The 19596-nt window shown below is 47.4% G+C and overlaps 1 protein-coding gene and 1 pseudogene across 1 annotated transcript; both read left to right on the forward strand.

Annotated features, from left to right (window-relative positions):
* The first annotated feature begins 13595 nt into the window (after window positions 1–13595).
* Window positions 13596–15806, forward strand: LOC148532353 (uncharacterized). The gene is made up of 3 exons (XM_088467997.1): window positions 13596–13946; window positions 14261–14432; window positions 14536–15806. The coding sequence occupies exons 1-3, from the start codon at window positions 13596–13598 to the stop codon at window positions 15804–15806; spliced, it is 1794 nt and encodes a 597-aa protein (XP_088324123.1).
* Window positions 15807–15872: 66 nt separating this feature from the next.
* On the forward strand, window positions 15873–17192 carry LOC148532354 (uncharacterized; annotated as a pseudogene).
* The last annotated feature ends 2404 nt before the right edge of the window (window positions 17193–19596 follow it).

Here is a 19596-nt window from a genome sequence, read left to right on the forward strand (position 1 = left end):
CTTGCAGGCACAGAGCTTGCGATAAAGCTCTGTCCCTGCGAATTCCCTTCGGGGCCTTATCACGGTATGTTCGCAAAAAATACTGTGACTAAGTGCCCGTGCATGCGCCGACCGTCCACCACTGCTACCCCCCTGGCGCTAAGCCCTGCCCCCGTGATCGCAGACCCCTCCTCCCCCCCGCGACCCCCCCTCCCTTAATTACACTTACCCGCATACTCCGGGCCTCCGGTGATGTTCTCCATGTCTCCGGTCAGGTGATCTCCCATACTGCACTGGGACCCGATCACCTGATGACCGGGCCGCAGTGCAGCATGGGAGACCAGCTGACCAGAGGGGAGACATCACTGGAGGCCCGATCACTGGTCCCTGGAGTCAGGTAAGTAAATTTTTTTTTTTTGCAGTAATCAGCTTGCGGTCTGTTTAGACCACACAGCTGATTACTGGGACCGACTCCCGGCCTTGCTCTCCCTGTTAGAGCAGGGCAGGAGGCCGGTAACCGGGGGAGACCCTGGATAACGCCACCTCCAGGTGTCGCTATTATCATAGGGCTTTCCCCGATATTTTTTTACAATTTATTTTTAGTAACTTTGGTCAGATCATATTTCCCATTACTAAAAATAAGTGATACTTAGGGGTTGGAGTAGAATTTTATGAATTCTACTCCAATTGCCCTGTACTAACTATAGGTGTTACTAAAATAATGTGAAACGGGTGTGAAAACACAAAACACCCTTTTTCACTTTATTTTAGTACAAATAATGTTAATAAACAGAGCCCTGAGAGAGAGCTCTCATCATAATAAATAGGTTACAAGTTTCTTAAAGGGTGTCCCAGAAGACAAAGCTCCTCCATCCTCTCCACACACTGTACAGTAGGCCCACTGATTAATGCAGGACCTTCAGCTTCATTTTTGGGGGGAAACTAAATTAATCATTAACAGCATCTTGTAATTCCATTCAGTGCTGCCGATCAGTTACTGTGCACTTGTTTTCCATGCTCTTCCTCTCCAGTACCTAGAATCTGGTGTGAGAGAGAAACTCGATGCCCCTGGATGTCTTCTGTGGAAACTTGTGACATCACAAACCTAGCATTTGTTTCCACAATGCAAACACAGGCACGTTTTACTGACAGAGACGCCAACGGCTTATATAAATATCCCAGTCGTCGCCAGTGCTGTAAAGATTCTATGGATGGGAGACACTAAGGGCCGTGCTCCTGTGAAAATGATACAGTACATAAAGGAATATAGGGCTTGTTCCTACTTATTAAAGGCCAACGCCAGCGATGATTGTCGCCACTTATCACCTGCGGTAGTCACTATTAGGGCCAGGGTCTCTGACGATAGCAGGTAAAGCATGGTTAAGCCTATTTAATAAGGATAGCGGCGATATTGCTGCTGTCTACCAATCACTTGCCCGTTTGACAATGAACTTGTTCCAATGACCCTGGACTGTACTGTAAGACGTTATTCAGCAGATAATACTTTGGAGAAGTTGGGCACATTGGACTATGCCAGCTAAGTACATATTAAGCCAGGCTTGCCTACTATCTCGGAACAGCCAGGAGATTCCCTAATCTCAGGTGGTGGTCCCAGTTGTCCGGAATAGTTTCCATGTCTCTTGGAGCTGTCCGTGTCCACCCTTCTTTACAATGCTGGTAGTCTCGGCATTGAATATTGGGTGCGGGGCCACAATGACGTGTTCATACTATTGTGCCCCCCACACTGCCCAGCTTTGCTGTGCCATGCCACCTGTTGTGCCAACCTGGCTACTCCCTTCCTGTGGGGTTAGCCCTTTAGAGCAGGGAAACGTATCGACTTGTTTTTCCCAGCGATTAACTCATTATGCTCGAACAGACATGACTACCAAACGAGTTAAAATTTCAGTTAACATAATGCCAAAGTAGTGTCTCTCAACAGGTCTGTCAGCCTGCTCCCCAGGTAGTGAGAGCCAGACTAGAGGAACTGAACTACCTTTTTATCAGCCTCAGGGATGCACAGGCCAGATACATTAAACAAAACACACTCTGTAGAGAAGGAAAGGTGAGGACATCCAGTAAAGATAAAAAGAAAAAATATAATTCTAAGGATGATCTAAGTAATAACATGAAGTGCTGATAAGAAAGCTAAGCAGATGAAGGGGAAAGAGAGATGAATATTTAAAGAATGACGTAGAACATTGCACATTTCTGTGAATCTGAAGCAATACAGTGATATATAGTGCATAGTCCAAATGGGACAATATTATTTCCATACCAGAAAAAAAAACTAGAATATATTCTCATCTGAAAACTTGGTGATGATCTATCAGTTGTCAGTGACTGAATGAGGATGATATGTGAAAAAATTATTTTTGATACATGGTACATGCGACGTGCATTTATGTACATAAAAAAATTATTTTATTTTTAAATGTATATAGAATTTTTATTTCTTAAAAAAGATTATAATAATGAATAAAATAAGCATGCCATATAAAAGAGAAATGTAGGCTTATCTGAAAGATAGTCTTAGATGTACAATCTCAAATCAAATGTAGAGAGCATCAGGTAAACAGATGCAAACACTATGTCCAAGGTATGCAGCAACATGACCCAACGCATTTCATTCTCTTAGGACTTCATCAGGGGGAATTAATTTATAACCATGCAACCACAGTGATGTCACAACCATTCAATCACTTGGTCATGCCAAGTTCGGTGGCAGACCCTTAGTATATTGGATGGCATTTCCTCCCAGTGTAAATGTTACCAACCTCTGGACCAGATACCCCCATTCTAATCAGTAGCTGTTGACTAGAGATGTGCACTGACCCCCGTGTTTTGGCTTTGGATACGGATTCATCTTTTTGCTTTGGTTATGCAAAATCACTCTCATGTGTTTTGGTATTGGATCTGTATTAAAAAAAGAAAAAAAAAAAACAGCTAAAATTACGTCATTTTGACCCTGTTAGCATGCAATCCAAAATCCGAGTTTGGTTTTTAAAGCTGAACCGCGGGAAGATCGGAACCGGGACTTGGACTTCGTTTGAATCGGAAGCCCTAAACTTGTGTGTTGTCGGTTCTCTGTGAACCGGACCTGCACGTCTCTAGTGTTGACCCTGATTGTCCCGTAAAGCGTAGATGTCACTCTCACACAGACCTGCAGGATGGATCTGATCTTGATCTGCCTCCTAACAGGCACATTTCTAAATGTTCTTCATTAAGTGTCGGACTGGGAGATGAAAGGCCCCACTGGGGGGGAATGCAGTGGTAGGGGCCTATGCTTAAGGGGAGCAGTCATCCACCAAAGGGGGTGTGGGCAGCCACTACAGATGCTTGGCTAACATTTAGCAAATGTTGATGTAGTTTCTATTGAAGGGAACCAAGCCCCCATGCTGATCAGTGGTCCTGCTCCACCAGGTAACTGATCATCTAATAGAGTAAAAATTCATAATTTGAGGTCTGGAACCTGGCACCTAAAGGAGGGCCCACAGGCAGTGGGGCCCACCAGGGATTTCCCCTGTACTCCTGTGGGCCAGTCGAACACTGTCTTAATTTATGCATTAGTGTGATTGCACCCTCACTGTACTTTGCCTATGTTAGACCTGTCCCTTGCACCTTGCCCCCTCCTCTCTGATGCAATCAGATTGCATGTGACACTGCATCTCTGCATTTGTACGCGCTCGCTTTCTCAGGATGCACACTGCGAATTTGTGCAAGATACGCAAACGGTCTTACTTTCATCCCTGCATCAGAACCTTACTTAACAATTTGACTTTGTCCTACAGATGAAACCTGTAGCTACCTGTCCATTATCAAGCTTAGTGGCTGTTAACAAGTTCTCTTGCCTCCAGAACTGACACTCACTTTTGCGGTCCGTCTCTCCCATGCACTGTAGATTACAGAATACACCTAGTTAACCCTAACAGGTAAGGCAACATGGAACTGCCTATGTGCTGCTGGCACATCATGGCCTGGTTAATACCCTCCTGCACCCACCCTCATCCCCACGCAGTCTCACCTCGTCCACCACTGTAACTATCAAACATGTAACTCCAGTTTCTGCCTGACTGAGTATTTAGCAAGCAGACTCAAGTTTATCTCCGTCTACTCTTCAGGGGTCTCAAACTCGATCTTGTGAACTTCTGCACCCTCATTCAGTTCATCCTGACACATAGCTGAAATCTCTTACAGAGCCTGGATTGTGTCTCGCTCGTTAAGTTCCAGACCACCCCCTGGCACCGCAGATGAGGCTCTCTCAACTATGCTTCTCACAGCGAACATCACACGCACTGTTACATACACTTAGGAAGCTAATGGCGGTAATTGTTTTTTGAATCAGTTATATTATTTTTTCTTTGCATTAGTCATTGCGATGTAAAAAAAAACACACGTCAAATGAGATAACACACTATGGGGACCACTAATTGACGAGTATTCTCATACGCATCGAGTGACAAAACTCGTTGCATATGATAATGGTGCTCCAGCCAATCGGCCCCCAACTGTCACCTGTTTGAAAAATGACAGTTGGGAGCTGATTGGCTGGAGCACCATTTATCATACGCAATGAGTTTTATTACTCGTTGTGTATTGTAAAATTCGTTCATAAATAGGCCCCAATGTATTACCTGGGTATTGGAACACCTACAGTACACAGGTAAGTCCAGAAATAATTACTTTTGTATTTTTAAAAAAAATTGAACTCCAGCTCATTGTGCACCTGATGCTGAGCTGCATGCAATCTGCAGGCAATACAAATGTTCACGTACCCTGGATGATGACCTTGCGCACAGTGAGCAATGTCAGGGGGAGTGTTGGGTGTTACTCTTGTCCCAGAGCAGAGAGGCAAGGACGCTAGGGGGAGCAATCACTCCTCCGTCTTCAATCTTGACTAGGTCACATGGCAGTCAAGATTGAAGACACTCCAATCGCCCCCCCCCCTGGATCCGCCACTGCCCCCGTGCGTAGTGTCTTTATTCGTGGCAGTGCGGTGGAGCTATAATGACGCAGTCATCACACCAATCAGAGGCTACCTGCAGCTCCACTCTTATCTGGAAGCACACTTGTCCAATTCTCATCCACTCTGACCTCGTAAACGCCAGTTGGTCAGACACTGGTAAAGTGTGTAACTGTGTACGCTGACATGACCACCGGTCTCATCCAATCATGGCCGTCTGGTTGTGACAAAAGATTTTTAAACCTGCTGAAAAATCAGGAGACTAGATGGCCAATCACCCGACCAATATAGAAATGTGTACGCTCCTGCAACTGGTTTGTTAGAGCATATTTGAAGACTGTGGGGGGGCATAGGTTGCGGAATACATGCCATTACTATTGAATGTACTGTCCCTATTTGGACTGATTTGTGAATGTGTGATTTTTAAATCAAATTGAAGGTTATAAGATAATACATTGGTTTATTGCTTCTAACCCTTAACAGCCTTGTATAGCTTACTTACTTAAACTAATAAATAATGACACAGACAACAAGAGCTTGGCTAAAAGGTCACAGCTTTTATTTATAATTAATTAACCTAACCAGGGTGGCAAAGAGACGCTGCAGACTCAGTTCTAGCTTTCACTTCGCTCAAATACTCGGGGAATGACTGAAACATCCCCCCTCAAGACGCACTAACGCTGCGAGGGTCCCACTCCCCCCCTGGGTCAATCCAAGATCAGTCCGTACAAAAGCGCACTGGTCCCCCCGCACGGAGAAGGACAAATTTGCCAGGTTCATCGAGGGCAAGTGCCCCCACAGAGTTAAGTTAGGTCGCATAAAGCCACTGAGCTGCAGCGTACTCCCGCCAAAGCCAGACTCCAAAGGAAACTGGCCTGCCACCCAAAATGACCTAGCTCCAGAACCACAAATCCTTATCGCGCACACAGACCAAGGCCAATTAAGATGCCTTCCAACCAGACGGAAAATACCAAGTTGAATTGCCAACAAAAAGCTATGACACAGAACCAAGCTACCCAGCGACACAGCATAACTGGCTATACTGACACATTCACCCTATTCTCGCCCTGACCAACACACCATGCTTACGTGCCGCTATCCAAGTAAAAAAACTAGGCACTATTTCGACCACACACTCCTCCCATCTTTCCTTTCTTCCAACAAACCTCGCACCACGAACAAACAACTCCACACCTTTCAGCTGCACCACGTCATTGCTCCCGACAGGCAACCCCACTCACCAAGCACACCCAATGTGACCACCATGGAAACAAGCAATCAAGCAAGAAACTCAAAACTAAACCTTGCACACCCTTCTACAACCTGTCACCCATAAAAGCAATGAAACTGCCGCGTAACCAAACCATGTTGCTCCAGCCCAAAATTATAAGAGCGGCCTACAAGCCCACCATACTGTCAACTGCAGCAATACCAGTGATAAACAAAATTCTGTACCGGGAGTACCTCACCAAACCCAACCATCCCGACACAACTTTGAGAAGAACACAAAGCAACTACCTAGCAGGGATACATTAGAGGGGAAACAGTTAACCCGAGTGAAGAAGAAAAACTAAAAAACCTACCCGTGAACTAAATTGGGTCAGATGAAGGCTCCCGGGAGGAAAAATTAAAAAATCCCTTCACAACCCCCTAATTGTTGAACGCTAGACGTTCAACGATTGGTTGATAAACAACGTTTCAGATTGGATCCAGTTGCGCAACTACTACTTGACCTAACGTATAAGTCTCGTAGTCAGCTGACTTTCAATGCCCTAAAATCTGCATGTACATGGGAGATGCCCCCGTAAACGCTGCGCCAATAGCTGCCCAAATTTAAAAGAAATGAGTACCAAAAGCTGAAGCATACGAACCTCACCCAACCAAACCCCATACAAACCATAGCAAACTAAACTTTATAAAGCAGGATAAGATTGGGACGTAAACCACCATTGCGCCCCACCAGCAGGACACCTCCATAATGCACAGAAAGGCGTACCGGGCAAATAAACCTCAGGATGTTGAGAAAAGAAGACTATCTACCTTTTGCAGGAGATATAGACTGATTGAGTAAATTGTATATGCAATAATCATATGATGCGTGTATACAGGAGGCCCCCATACCTGCGCTACCCTGTATAATACATGACAGTCTCCTCTTACCTCGTGATATCCAAAGACAAAATATTTAAAACAAAAGCCCTGACGATGAAGATGCCTTATTGACAGCCACCAACTCTCTCCACCTAAAACGCCCCAAAATTTGCAGCCAAAAGGGACAAATGGAATAGAGGCCTCAATCCCGCCAGAACCACCTGACCCATAACACAAGCAATATTTTTAAAAGTGCATGCCAATAGGCCGCCGGGGGATGGCGAGAATGGGGAACCCCTTCATCCAACTTGTAATAGCGTATCAACCATAAATGACTGGGTTGGGTCATGACTACTTCCAAGCTTACAATAGAATGAGATCCCCGCTGGCGCCGCCACCAGGTGGTCCTTGGACCGACCCTGCAACTAATGGTTCCAAACAAAGGAGCAAAGCAAATATTCTAAGACTTACCCTCCGTAGATGGCTGATCACTATAAGCTCGTTAAGCCTGCCAGGCAGACGATTATTTCGGAGTGTCATTGTGACGAGAGACTACAGCGCCAACTGTATGTTAAAATCTAAAACTTCGACACCGAAAACGCACAAAAATAAATGATGCAGCAACGCAAAACGAAAATTGACGACTGGCTTTGGATGTTGACGGCATGAACTAAACCCAATTTTATTGCTCCAGCAAATTGACAAGTCAACAACTCCGTCGCACGGACCAGAGAACAATGGCCACGACAATTGGGAACAGCTCCAAACAGCATCAAATAACTCGTCAGACCTATCTTACGCTAAACCTGAATCCAAGTAGCCGCGCAGAAAATCCCCATCAAAATTAGGACCCAAAAACCCGGATGAGCCAGCCGCACTTGTGAACAGTTACCTCGATAATTTGCCCTGAAGGCCAAGGCCAAATGCGGTTGCCATGTAATTAAACAAGAAACCCGGCCCAACTACGGAGTGCCTCATTGCACTCTGCTTACAAACGAACATGATGATGAGGTTGGCTCTCCCCGGCATTGGCCCGCTCCCCGTCCTAGATACAACTCGAACCGTGGGAAGATATAGAAAGCTAAATTAAAGGATCCAATCAACTAACAACCCACACTCACTACAGATTGTGCCAGCCGTTAATCAACCCGCAATGTGACCATGCAACTGAACAAACCTAGTCACTAACAAACGACCTCCTGTTATCATGACCAACTCGATCCCTAAACTATAAACAGTAAACGCGACCTACCATCATGTCATATGTAACTGGAACCCCCAAAACCCGTAAAAGGTGCCTGAGCAGATAAGAGGAGGTCAGAACCGTCGTCACTCCTTCCTGAATATATGAAGAGAAAGTCTACCAGATAATGCGCTACACCAACCTGTCCAGTGCCGGCATGAACACACCATTGCCTAAGAATCTGGATTTCTCAAAATAGGCACAGAAAACTGCACAGCCCAAAGGCAAACATTATTTTTCCCAAAACACCTGAAAACCACTGAAACCCCCATGAATGGCATGGCCTTGAAGTGCAGACCACAAACTAAAAACACCACCCAAATTCAAACGTGACCATCAAGGCACCATAACCCAAACTGCATACTACAACCAAAATTCAACAAAATTGAAAAACCGTTCTGAAGGACCTATGGAGATGGCACAATTAACGGAACTCTAATAATTCCTAGGAGAAATGCTGCACTAACCGGAAATTAACACGCCACCTGTGTGGGAATCACCCCACCGGAGAGGAAAAGAGATCCTGCAATGGGGAACGATGAAAAGGAACCTACATCCGCCCCCGCAACACCTCCGCCCCAACCTAGGCCCGCAAAACTCATTAATAAACGCTGACAGAGCGTAAGCTATAGGGTGCCCTGATCAGCACAGACTCAACAAACGTCCAAAAGTACACCAAATGAAAACCCTGCAACCACAACAAAATTTCTACCACCAGGTTATCTATAACCACCGAAAAAAAAAGCCAAACAACGGTGACTAAGCCTTAACTGGCTTCCTTGTAGCTGATGTTATGTTCTGGGTTGTTTGTGGACCCGGGGTGGTAGCAGGAGCGATCACAGAAGCAGATTTGTAAATAAAACTAGGATTTTTAATAAGTGCTTGAGTAGACATATAATGTGGCAGTAAATAAAAGTCCAGGAAAATATAAATGTGCACAAGAGTTCTGTGGTGGGAGTAAAAGGGTTAATGTCTCAGGTAGAAACAATTAGAGCTGTCCAGGTGTGCAGGTAGTGAAACTGAAAATAATCAAGCCAGGTTTGCAGGTAGTGAACTGAAGCGCAGGATGTCAGCAGGCTCAGGCACTCAGGTATGGGCAAGGGTGGTGGAGGTAGCGGGGTAGTCCAGTGGGAACTAGGAGCTGACTGGCAGACTGGCAGACAGCGAATTCACAGGAACAGGAAAGCACAGAGAACTCCCTCTCAGCTAGGCTGAGATACACGTTGCACTGGCAAAGAAGGAAGGCACTGACCCTTCCTAAATACCCCATGCCGTGCTGTTACTGGCCGGAGGGAACATGTGACTCACCAGGATTGGCCAGCCACATCACATGGCCAGAAGGCAAGATGGCGGCACCCATGCCAAACGGAACGGAGACGCCGCCAGACCTCACCAGCGCAGAGTGACAACAGGGCCGCACAACAACGCGCGCAGCCAAAGCCCCCCGCCAGACACCAGCTCCGCCACCAGACAGCCCGCGCCACAACGACCTCACAGGTAACACCCGCCTAGCGCCATGCTGAAATACCCTGGCCGTGACAGCTGACCCCTAAGTCGGGAGCTAAGCCCAGCTTAACGTCGGCAATCCTAGGCCTGGAGCTCGCCCACACAGAGGCGACAGTAGAAATCAAACGACCATCCGGACCCCCGAGAGCATCGGGAATCATAACAGGCGACCATCCACCTCCCGCCACCTCCTAACACTAATCTTACCAGCAGAATAAGCTCTGCGGGGTGGCCCCGTGACCAAGGGGGGTTGACGCTACTGCGACCAAACCTAAGCCTCTGTAACTCCCAAAAGGCATACCACCCAACCGTCGTAGTTCCGCCCGAACTGGGCATCAAATTCCCCCCATGTCAAATACGAACCGGACAAACAAGTAACACACCAAACAGATGTATCAATAAAATAGTAAATTACCCTTGCTTTTCTTTAGCGCGCTCACCCAATAGCATTCGGTGCAGATTAGCATGCATTTAAACTGATTATTATAGTCAAAAATTTTGTCTCACCCACGACGCTCTTCTTCTTAGCCTGAATACCCATTTACTACATCACATAAGTGAGTGAGCAAAACGATACAAATTTACCTTTGCGGCTCTTTCCTCGCTGAAGAGCAACTGCGCAGAAAAACTGATGTCACACAATGTAACGTTTCCTTTATGCAAACCCCTAAATATCCTGCGTCATCATCCTTCCTATCATTATCACCTAAGTTCTTGACTAAACGCTGCGCAACCCTCTTGCCATTTTACGCGGGCGCGCCAGGTAACGGAAAATGAGAGTAAGAAATGAAGTCAGCAAACTTTGTGAGACAATCATACCCACCAGAACCAGATGGTTCCAAAACCTCCTCCACAAAGCATTCACACGGAGGAGCCACCACCTCGAGTGCCGGGGCCGCCTCGACGCGCGCAGGGTCATCAGCCGCTCAAGTCCGAGTCTTCTCTCAACACTCTTCTCGCAAAAACGCAATCTGCAACTACAGGAGACAAGTGAGGAAAAAGCAAAGGAGGCACTGCTGAGGAAGCGGGGATGTATGAAGCAGTGAGTGTTCGGAGCGGGCGATGGAAGTGGAAGGCCGTCCGAGGGTTGGGCCCCAGAGCGCCAGAGCGACCCAAAACTGATGGGGGATGCATGGGAGGGGGGGTATTGGTGGAGGAGTAAATAAGTGGTGAAGGAGGGGGTTGGACAAAATAAAAGAGGGAGATAGTTAAGAGAAAAAGAGAAAATTGGTGGGTGTGGTAAGGAGGGGAGAAAACCAGAATATAAATGATAATGTAGGGCCATGGGCCATGCGGGGGAGTGACATGGAATGAAGAGATGGCAACTGCCAGAGACCAGTGACTGTGAACAAAGTGACATGTGGGTGATACAAGGGTGGCCAGATGCTGCACATAGCGCGCGGTGCTGAGGAGCATCACTAAACAAAATGGCCGGCGGGGTGTTAAAATGGCAGCCGGGCCCGCCGTTAGAGCAGGGCGCTCGGACCACACTGGGATGGTGGGAGACCTAGCCGCACCATCTGGGGCATGTGCGACGGCGCTAGCCGCCAGAGGAGGCAGGGGGGTGACCGCAGAGAGCACAGCGGGAGCCACAGCAGCGGGAGCTCCCGCCGGCACAGCGGGGCCAGTGAGCTGATGGGGCTGCAAAGTCAGAAGACCGTGCAGCCCCGGGGAAGCTAGAGCAGTAAGGGAGGAGGGGGGGTGGCCCATGTGCAAAACTGATAACAAGATAAACATAGGGATGGCAGTGGGGGGGGCGGGAAATGTGGCTGGGGTACAAGAGATGAATTGGAATACACTGAGGGTAGATTGCAAAGGGGAAGAAAGGGAAGGCATGGTAAAAGGTGGGAATACAAAGTGCACAGCCTATCTGAAAGGCAAAACTACTCATCTGATCTGATCTCATCTGATCCTGTTTCAAAGATCCATAACCAAAGAGGCTGTCATCATGCAAATGAGCCAATATATACTGATAAATCGACACTCCCTCAAGCAATATCATTGGCTCTACCAAACATCTGACCAGCCAGCACTATAAACTGCCCAGCAACAAGGCTGTCATAAACAGCCATACAGAAAAACACCAGTAATCTTACATATTCTCACTCTTATCCAGCCTTCGCCTACTATTGTTTCCTTCTTTTTTAGTGTTAACAAAACATTTATTTGGTTTTATATACTACCTGTGTCCTGGTTCACCAACTGTAACGCGCACCCATTAAGTGGAATAAATTACACGGGGGGAACAGTAAATCTATTGCCAGATTTAAGAGTCGACGCCGATTAATTTTGTGCTCTTAATCATGAATATGCCATGCTTATTTTTCAATTGGCTCTAGTTTTTGAGATATGCATATGTCTTTGATATTTATGAAAAATTAAACAATGTTAAAAATAGTTAAAAAGATATTTTTTTATTCTGATTAAACTTGATTTGTAAAATGTTAAGGTAGCTGAAGGCAGCATATGCCTGATGCTACATAAGACTCTGTATATGGGGGTTAGAGAAGCTCATTGGGTGTTTTTCGTGTCAATCTGCCTTATGATTGACAGGTCTAGGCTGGTTAAAACAGCCTATCAGAAGTTCTGGTGGAGAGGGCCTTAGCTCACATACTTAAAAAAGGGGAAGCAGGGTTTACTTCCTCTTTGTGACTTGCAAATTGAAAGTTAAGTGCATTCAGCATCTATCTCTGTCGGCCATCTTGTTTTTCAGACTCTCATTAATTTAATTCTTTATATTCCTTTATTCATCCCGGACACTCAACACTACAATCTTCCTGCTATCACTTCCTTTTTCACAACTTTCTTCCCTGTCAATTCTTTTATTCTATCCATTCCCTCACCATGTCTTTTCCCAGGCGTTCCGCTCCCCCCCCTCTGTCCTGGCTGAACTTTCTCACCCACTTTCATCGTCCCCCCCCCGCCCGCCTCCCCCCTCCTTCCCGCATACCAGTTTTGAACAGCGCGGGCTCACGACCCTCCTTTGCCCATTCCTCCGCCCACAGCGATAGCTGCGCTGTCCCCGCCAGCCGTGCAGCCGCGCGTGCTGCCGGGCGCTGCACTGACTCCCGGCCAGCCTGCCTCTGCTCTCCCGGCTCGCGGGTCACATGACCCCGCCTCAGCCACGCCGGTTCTCGGCGCAGCGTTCAGTGGGCTGTGCCCTCCCCCTCCAGCTCCTATGTTGGGCGCCCAGGCCCGATCGCAGGTCCCCCACATGCAGGCCCCCCTCCCCCCCTCACACCAGGCAGTCTCCACAGATGATGAGGGAGACTGCCTGGCGGCTGTCCCCTATCAGGCCCCCCCACAGCTCAGGCCTCGGGGGGCAGCTCACATGACTCGCTGCCCCCTACTCCTGATCCGCAGCCCCCCCTGCAGGCAAACATTTTCCCTGCTCTCGCTGGTCTGGCCACGGGGCAGGCTCCTGCACTGTCACAGGTCAGTTATTCTAATACTAGCTTCGCGCCAGCTGCAACTTCCGCAATCGCACGCCCGGCTTTCGTCCCTAACGCTCCCGCATTTTCGCCCGCAGTAGGTGTTGGGGCCCACCCTGGCCTTAGTGGGTCGGGTGTTCCGCACACTTCACAGGTCACATCCCCATGGATGCATGCACCCATGCCAGTCTCCTTTTTGCACGCACCGCAACACTCAATGTTTCCTTATTGGCCCACATTTTACCAGCCTTTGGCGCAAGGGTCTGCTGCGACGGGGCCTTACCCCTATTGGGCTCCTCCAGGTTGGGGGTCTACTACGCCGCCAAGTTCTAACCAACCCCCTCTCGTCAGCCTACACCCTGCTTCAGAGGGCGGGTCGTCAAATATGATTGAACAACCACAATCTGTAGGGACAGTTCCTGTTGTTAATACGACACACGGTGTTGGGCTTGTTGATACTGCTGCTCCTCTTTCTTTTACAGCCCCTTCCAAAAATCTGGAGAACAGAGTGGAGAACTCGCTCGGGACCCCGCAGACCCTACAGACGCAAGCAACAGATAAAGATGGAAGAGCTACGACCGCGGTCGCCGGCGTTGGTGAGGAGGGTTATGATGATATTGTACCTGGCAGTGATAGCTCAAGCACCAGCGATTATAGTTCTACCTCGGGTTCGCCTAGGAGGCCGCGCAAGCTCATGCGCATGCTAGAGCGGCATTTTAAAGGAAAGGACGCAGGAGTAGGGGTTAAGCCAGCCAGGGCGCCAGCAGCCTCTGCGGCTTCGGAGGCCGATTTAGTACATTGTTTCAATACGGCTATCACTAGAGGTGTTAGGAAGCGTATTAAGGAGAAGATTAACAAAGGTCACTATGTAGACATCTTTACAATTACGGAGTTAGGCAGGAAAGGCTTAGCGTCATGGGCGAAGAAGCGTACCGTTCTTATGACAATTGGATGACTGGCATGCTGGTTTTCGGTGCTTGTTACCTAGAGACAAGGCCGGCGGAGCACATGAATGTACTTAGGTACATTCATCTCATTCATGGCATGCAGGTTAAGGCCCGCGGCACCACCTGGTGTTCCTACGATGAAGATTTTCGTAGGAAGCAGGACGGTAAAAAAAACATGGCTTTGGGTTTCAAGGACGTCGAAGTATGGCTCGACGTTACGCAGCAACGGAAATTTGTGGGTGACAGCGCCCCAAAGCGTAAGAATCCGGTCACAGGCAAATCGCAGGCCATTCCTTTCGTTAAAGGGAAATGTTTTGCCTTTAACAGTGGACAATGCGACAGGGGTGTGAAGTGTCGTTTTTGTCACTCCTGTACTAGCTGTAGCGGAAACCACTCCGCCAAAGATTGCACAAAGACAGTCGGGTCTTCAAGCACCCCTCGCGACGACAGCGCCAAGTAGTCTGGAGTTAGCTCCGTCCCCGATTCGTTTGCCGGCGTTGAGCAGATGGTTAAGTTTTTACCCGGATAGGGCATCCGCAGAGTTTTTATTTCACGGTTTTTCATTCGGTTTTCGCATCCCGGTTGTAGCACCTGTTACAGCTGTAGCTTCTCGCAACCTGCGCTCGGCCAGAATGTACCCCGACGTGGTCAGAGCAAAAGTGGGTGCAGAGCTGAGATTGGGTCGCATGGTCGGTCCTTTTTCTGAACCTCCCATTCCCAATTTGTGCGTATCGCCACTGGGTGTAGTCCCCAAAAAGGTCACGGGTAAGTTCAGGCTCATACAACACTTGTCGTACCCTGTCGGCCGGTCTGTTAACGACGCCATCGAGCCTAACATTTGTAGCGTGAGTTACCAATCTTTTGACGATGCACTACGGCTAGTTAGAAGTTTTGGGCTCGGGGCACTAATGGCGAAGGTGGATATCGAGTCGGCCTTCCGTTTGATGCCATTACACCCCGAATCTTTCCAGCTGCTGGGTTTTAAGTTTGACGGATCTTATTACGTGGATCGCTGTTTGCCTATGGGCTGCGCAGTCTCTTGCGCGTTCTTTGAGAAGTTTAGTACTTTTCTTCAATGGTGCATTCAGACGGGTTCCGGTCATGCAGGTATTACACATTACCTGGATGACTTTTTAGTTGTGGGACCAGCGGGTCAGACCACGTGCGGTGGTGTGCTTTTTTCAGTTAACTCATTGTTCCATACCCTTGGGGTGCCCATCGCGCATGAGAAAACAGAAGGTCCAGCAACGTGCTTATCCTACTTGGGCATACAGATAGACACATCGGCCGGTTGTTGTCGCTTACCTGGGGACAAGGTTCAGCGGTTGAGAGAGCAGATTAGTCATTGCATAGCGGCAAATAAGGTTTCGTTACGGGAAGTGCAATCCTTGTTAGGGTTGTTACATTTTTCATGCCGTGTGATACCAATTGGGAGAGTTTTTTGTAGGAAGCTGGAGAGGGCCACTTCGGGTATATCTTTACCCCATTACAAATTGCGACTGCCTAGGGAAATCAAGGACGATCTGACTTTGTGGTTGTCGTTCTTGGACAAGTTCAATGGAGTTAGGATTTGGCCCTCCCCGCCCGTCGATAGCAAGTGTCTCCAGCTGTTCACAGATCCGTCCGGGGCATTCGGTTTTGGCGCTTAGTTTGATGGCGATTGGTGCGCCGAGCCTTGGCCGGAGGCTTGGCATGCCTCGGGTTTGACGGCTAATATGCTTCTATTGGAGCTTTTTCCAATAATTGTTGCTGTTGAGCTCTGGACCCACAAATTGAGTAATCGGAACATTGTGTTCTGGTGCGACAATTTGGGGGTTGTGCAAGCCATTAATAACCAAAAGTCGTCTTTCATGCCTGCTTTGCGCTTAGTCAGGCATTTGGTCCTCCATTGTTTAGAGGCTAATATTGGTTTTAGGGCGTGCCACGTCCCGGGGACTGACAACTGTATAGCAGATGCATTGTCACGTTTCCAGTGGTTGAGGTTTAGGGGCTTAGCTCCGAAGGCGAGTTTGCGAGGTTTAATTTGTCCTCCTTCTGTGTGGCAGATTGTCGAGCCGGCATAGAAGGGCTGGCGACCATGGCCTTAGCGCCATCTACGCGTCGCGCATACCTTGCGGCCTGGAGGGATTGGGAGCACTTCCTCAGGTCAGAGGTTGCTTCAGGTAAGACAGAAGAGCAATGTCTTAGCACTTTTGTCTGGGGCTGTTATGAAGGAGGCAGATCCAGGCCGTCCACTAGCACGGCCCTAGCTAGGATTGCTTATTTTTCAAAATTATATGGCAGAGCAGATCCAACGAAATCCTTTTTAGTTTCTAAAGCCATGAAAGGATGGGCTCGTTGCGACAAGCCCAAGGAGGATAGGAGGCGGACCATTGACCTTTCGTTGTTGCGTTCGCTAGTTGAAATAGTCCCGACGGTAGCTGCGGATCCACACGAGGCAGCCCTGTTCCAGGTTGCTTTTTCAATGGCTTTTTACGGGGCCTTTAGAATTTGCGAGCTGGTTGCGTCATCCAAAGGATCGTCGGATTCTGGAATGTTAGCGGAGAATGTAGTCCTTAAGGCAGATTCCCTGTTGTGCAAAATTCACCGCTCAAAAACCGATCAGCTGGGCCGGGACGATGGATCACCCTCAAGGAGCAGCCTCAGTCAACAGCGTGCCCCATTTCGTTGGCAGTTAAGTTCGCCAGTTTACGCCCCGAGGGCTGTTCACACTGGCTGGCGCACGCTAATGCCTCTCCCCTCACAAAATTCCAATTTTCAGCTGTATTTAAGCGTTGTTTAATGGCCTTAAAATTGGATACGTCTGCGTACGGCACTCATTCTTTCAGGATAGGGGCGGCCACTTGCGCTGCGGAGGAGGGCATGTCAGTTAGCAGCATTCAGTCGCTTGGCCGCTGGAAATCATCCGCTTACAAGCGGTACATCCGGCCTAACACCAGCAGCTAGGAATGCGCTCCCTGCGGGGTTGACCCAGACTTTTACTCGTCACTATTGTGGGGGTGTGAAGGGATTTGGCCGAAAGTAATTTTTTTACCTCGGGGAAAGAAAGAAAGAAATGAAATATAAATGAATGAATAAAGAAAGAAATGAAACAAAATAAAATGAATGAATAAAGAAAGAAATATATAAAAAAGAGAAAAAACAAACAAACAAACAAAAAAAAAAACACAAAGAAATGACAAAGAATTTATACCCCCGAGGGTTTTTTTAGATGGTTTTACCTTCGCCTGGGTCGCCTGCTCCTTTCCTTATTATCGCGCTACCCCTTCTTTCCTCCCTCCTTTCCCTCGGCTGCCCAATTTTTGTTTCATATTGGTGTTGTTTGTTTGAAATTGTTGTATTGGCCTGTATGTCCTTGTTAATGGATTAGCATTGACTGTTTTGGGATTAATCTGATTACAGATACATCTCAAGATGGCTCGCCTCTTTGGTTTATCGGGCATTCCTTCATTTACTGGGCGGGGCAATCTCATTTATCCACCAGGGCAGCAGGTCTATTGGGCGGTCGGGAGGTTAGGTGGTTAGGTGTCAGGGGGCTTAGATGGGAGGGAATCATTCCACTCGTCACTGAGTCCATTGCAAAATGGGGGACACCCGGGTGCTTGGTTTTGCATGCCGGTGGCAACGATCTGGGGGAGGGACAGATATCAGCCTTATACTTCGTATTAAAGCTGATTTAGAAGAGGTGCAGTCTCGGTGGGGTTCCATTAGAATAATATGGTCTGACATCACCCAACGTCAAGTGTGGCGATGCCCTTACAGCGCAGCGGTCTTAGACCGGACGAGGAAGAAAGTCAATGCTTCTGTTGGTAACTTCGTTACAGCAAGAGGGGGTTCTGTCATTAAACACCCTTATGTCAAATATGATGACCCCAGTTTGTTTCGCTCTGACGGGGTGCACCTTAATGAAGCGGGTATGACTCTGTTTTTGCGTAGCCTTTTCTCCGCATTTGGGGTGGAATTGTAGTTTTGGTGGCGTGCTGCGGTTCTTTTAGACCTAGCGTTGGTGGAAAAGCATTGCTTCTCAGCGGCCCAACAGGGCGCAAGTGGTAGTTGCGGGGCGCCTGCCTTTCCCAGGGCAAGTTGTCTCTGCCCTTAAGGGGGGACCTGGGCTTCTTCCTAGTGGTGGGGCTCAGTAGTACTAAGCCAAATGAAAGGGGGTGTAGCCTATCGTAACTCAGGTTGCGTCAGAGGCCTTCAGGTAGCCTCATTTATAGTTTATTCGTGGGCTAGAGCTCGGAAAGCAATGCTTTTATTCGCCACCAAAGAGATGTGTATTTTAATAAATATTTGTTCAATTTTTCATTCCACTACAGTTGTCTGTGTCTTCATTAAGGTCAATTAAGACAATAACATCTGTGTAAGGATCTAACGCCTCAGGGCATAGAGGGCTTATAAAAATACACAGGATAATGACATACATAAGTTATGAGAACTGTTTTTTGTAAGATTTTCTTTTGTACTCTTGTTGCGGGCTGTCCCTCTACAGACTCCAACAGTAATCAGCCATCATGTGACGATCCCACATTCCTTGATATCTTTCTTCCATTACCTGAATATATTGGTGGAACCGTTAACCCTGTTTTCGCTTAAATCTCCTAGATTGAACGGGAAGTGATTTAAATGGCTGTACAAAAAATGTACTTTAATACTCATGTTGGCACCTACTTTCTCGAAACATTTTAGCATGTTGTGGACTAATTCATGATAGTTGTCTGCCTTGTGATTGTCTAAAACATTTTGAATGACAGACACTTAACTCAGCCATGCTTCAGATTCGGTTTCAGTCATAGATTTGTAAATTTTGGATCCTTCACCAGTTTCCGTATCTTTGGGACATCAAAAATTCCTGTCTTTCATTTTTCAATACTAAGAGATGGAAATGTTCGATAAATATACGTGAAACAATCGCATGACTTGTCCAATGCTACCCAGTTTGATATGGAGAGGCGGCAGTATGATTATTTTTTTCCTGTCAATTAAGGGCTCATGAATGATGTTGGCTTCTCCTACAGTTATAACGTCTCTTGGAGGCCATACGGTTTGCTGCCAGTGCTTTTGTTTTGCACGACTATGCCATAAGTATATGTGACAAGGATACTTAATATATCCACTTTGCTGCCCAAGAGGAAAGTTTACCATTTTTAAATCGACACAAACAGACCACTGATGCTGAGAATAAGCAATTTTTTCTAAGACTAACTTGATATTTTCATACAGTTCTTTAAGTTTTGTTGAGTGGCCAATAGGAATCAATGCAAATTTATTCCCATTGTGCAGTAATACGCATTTTAAGCTCCTTTTAGAACTATCCAAAAAGAGCCGCCAGTCTTCTGCTCGATATTCTGGTAAACCCATCATCTGGAGAAGTTCTGGAATATTGTTGCAATTCACAAGATTGTTGTCTTGGCTAAAGAATGGCAGTATGGCTTGCTCTCT

This window comes from Taudactylus pleione, unplaced genomic scaffold (assembly GCF_031769625.1).
Source record: "Taudactylus pleione unplaced genomic scaffold, aTauple2 ptg000079l, whole genome shotgun sequence".
Taxonomy (NCBI): Eukaryota; Metazoa; Chordata; class Amphibia; order Anura; family Myobatrachidae; genus Taudactylus; species Taudactylus pleione.

Bases quoted from the DNA above. Each gene is read 5' to 3' on its own strand.
- LOC148532353 (XM_088467997.1), top strand. From the start codon at position 13,596: ATGATTGAACAACCACAATCTGTAGGGACAGTTCCTGTTGTTAATACG. The intron at 13,947-14,260 runs GTAGGGGTTAAG...CATGGCATGCAG, and splicing joins TTAAAGGAAAGGACGCAGGA to GTTAAGGCCCGCGGCACCAC. The intron at 14,433-14,535 runs GCAAATCGCAGG...CTCCTGTACTAG, and splicing joins GCGTAAGAATCCGGTCACAG to CTGTAGCGGAAACCACTCCG.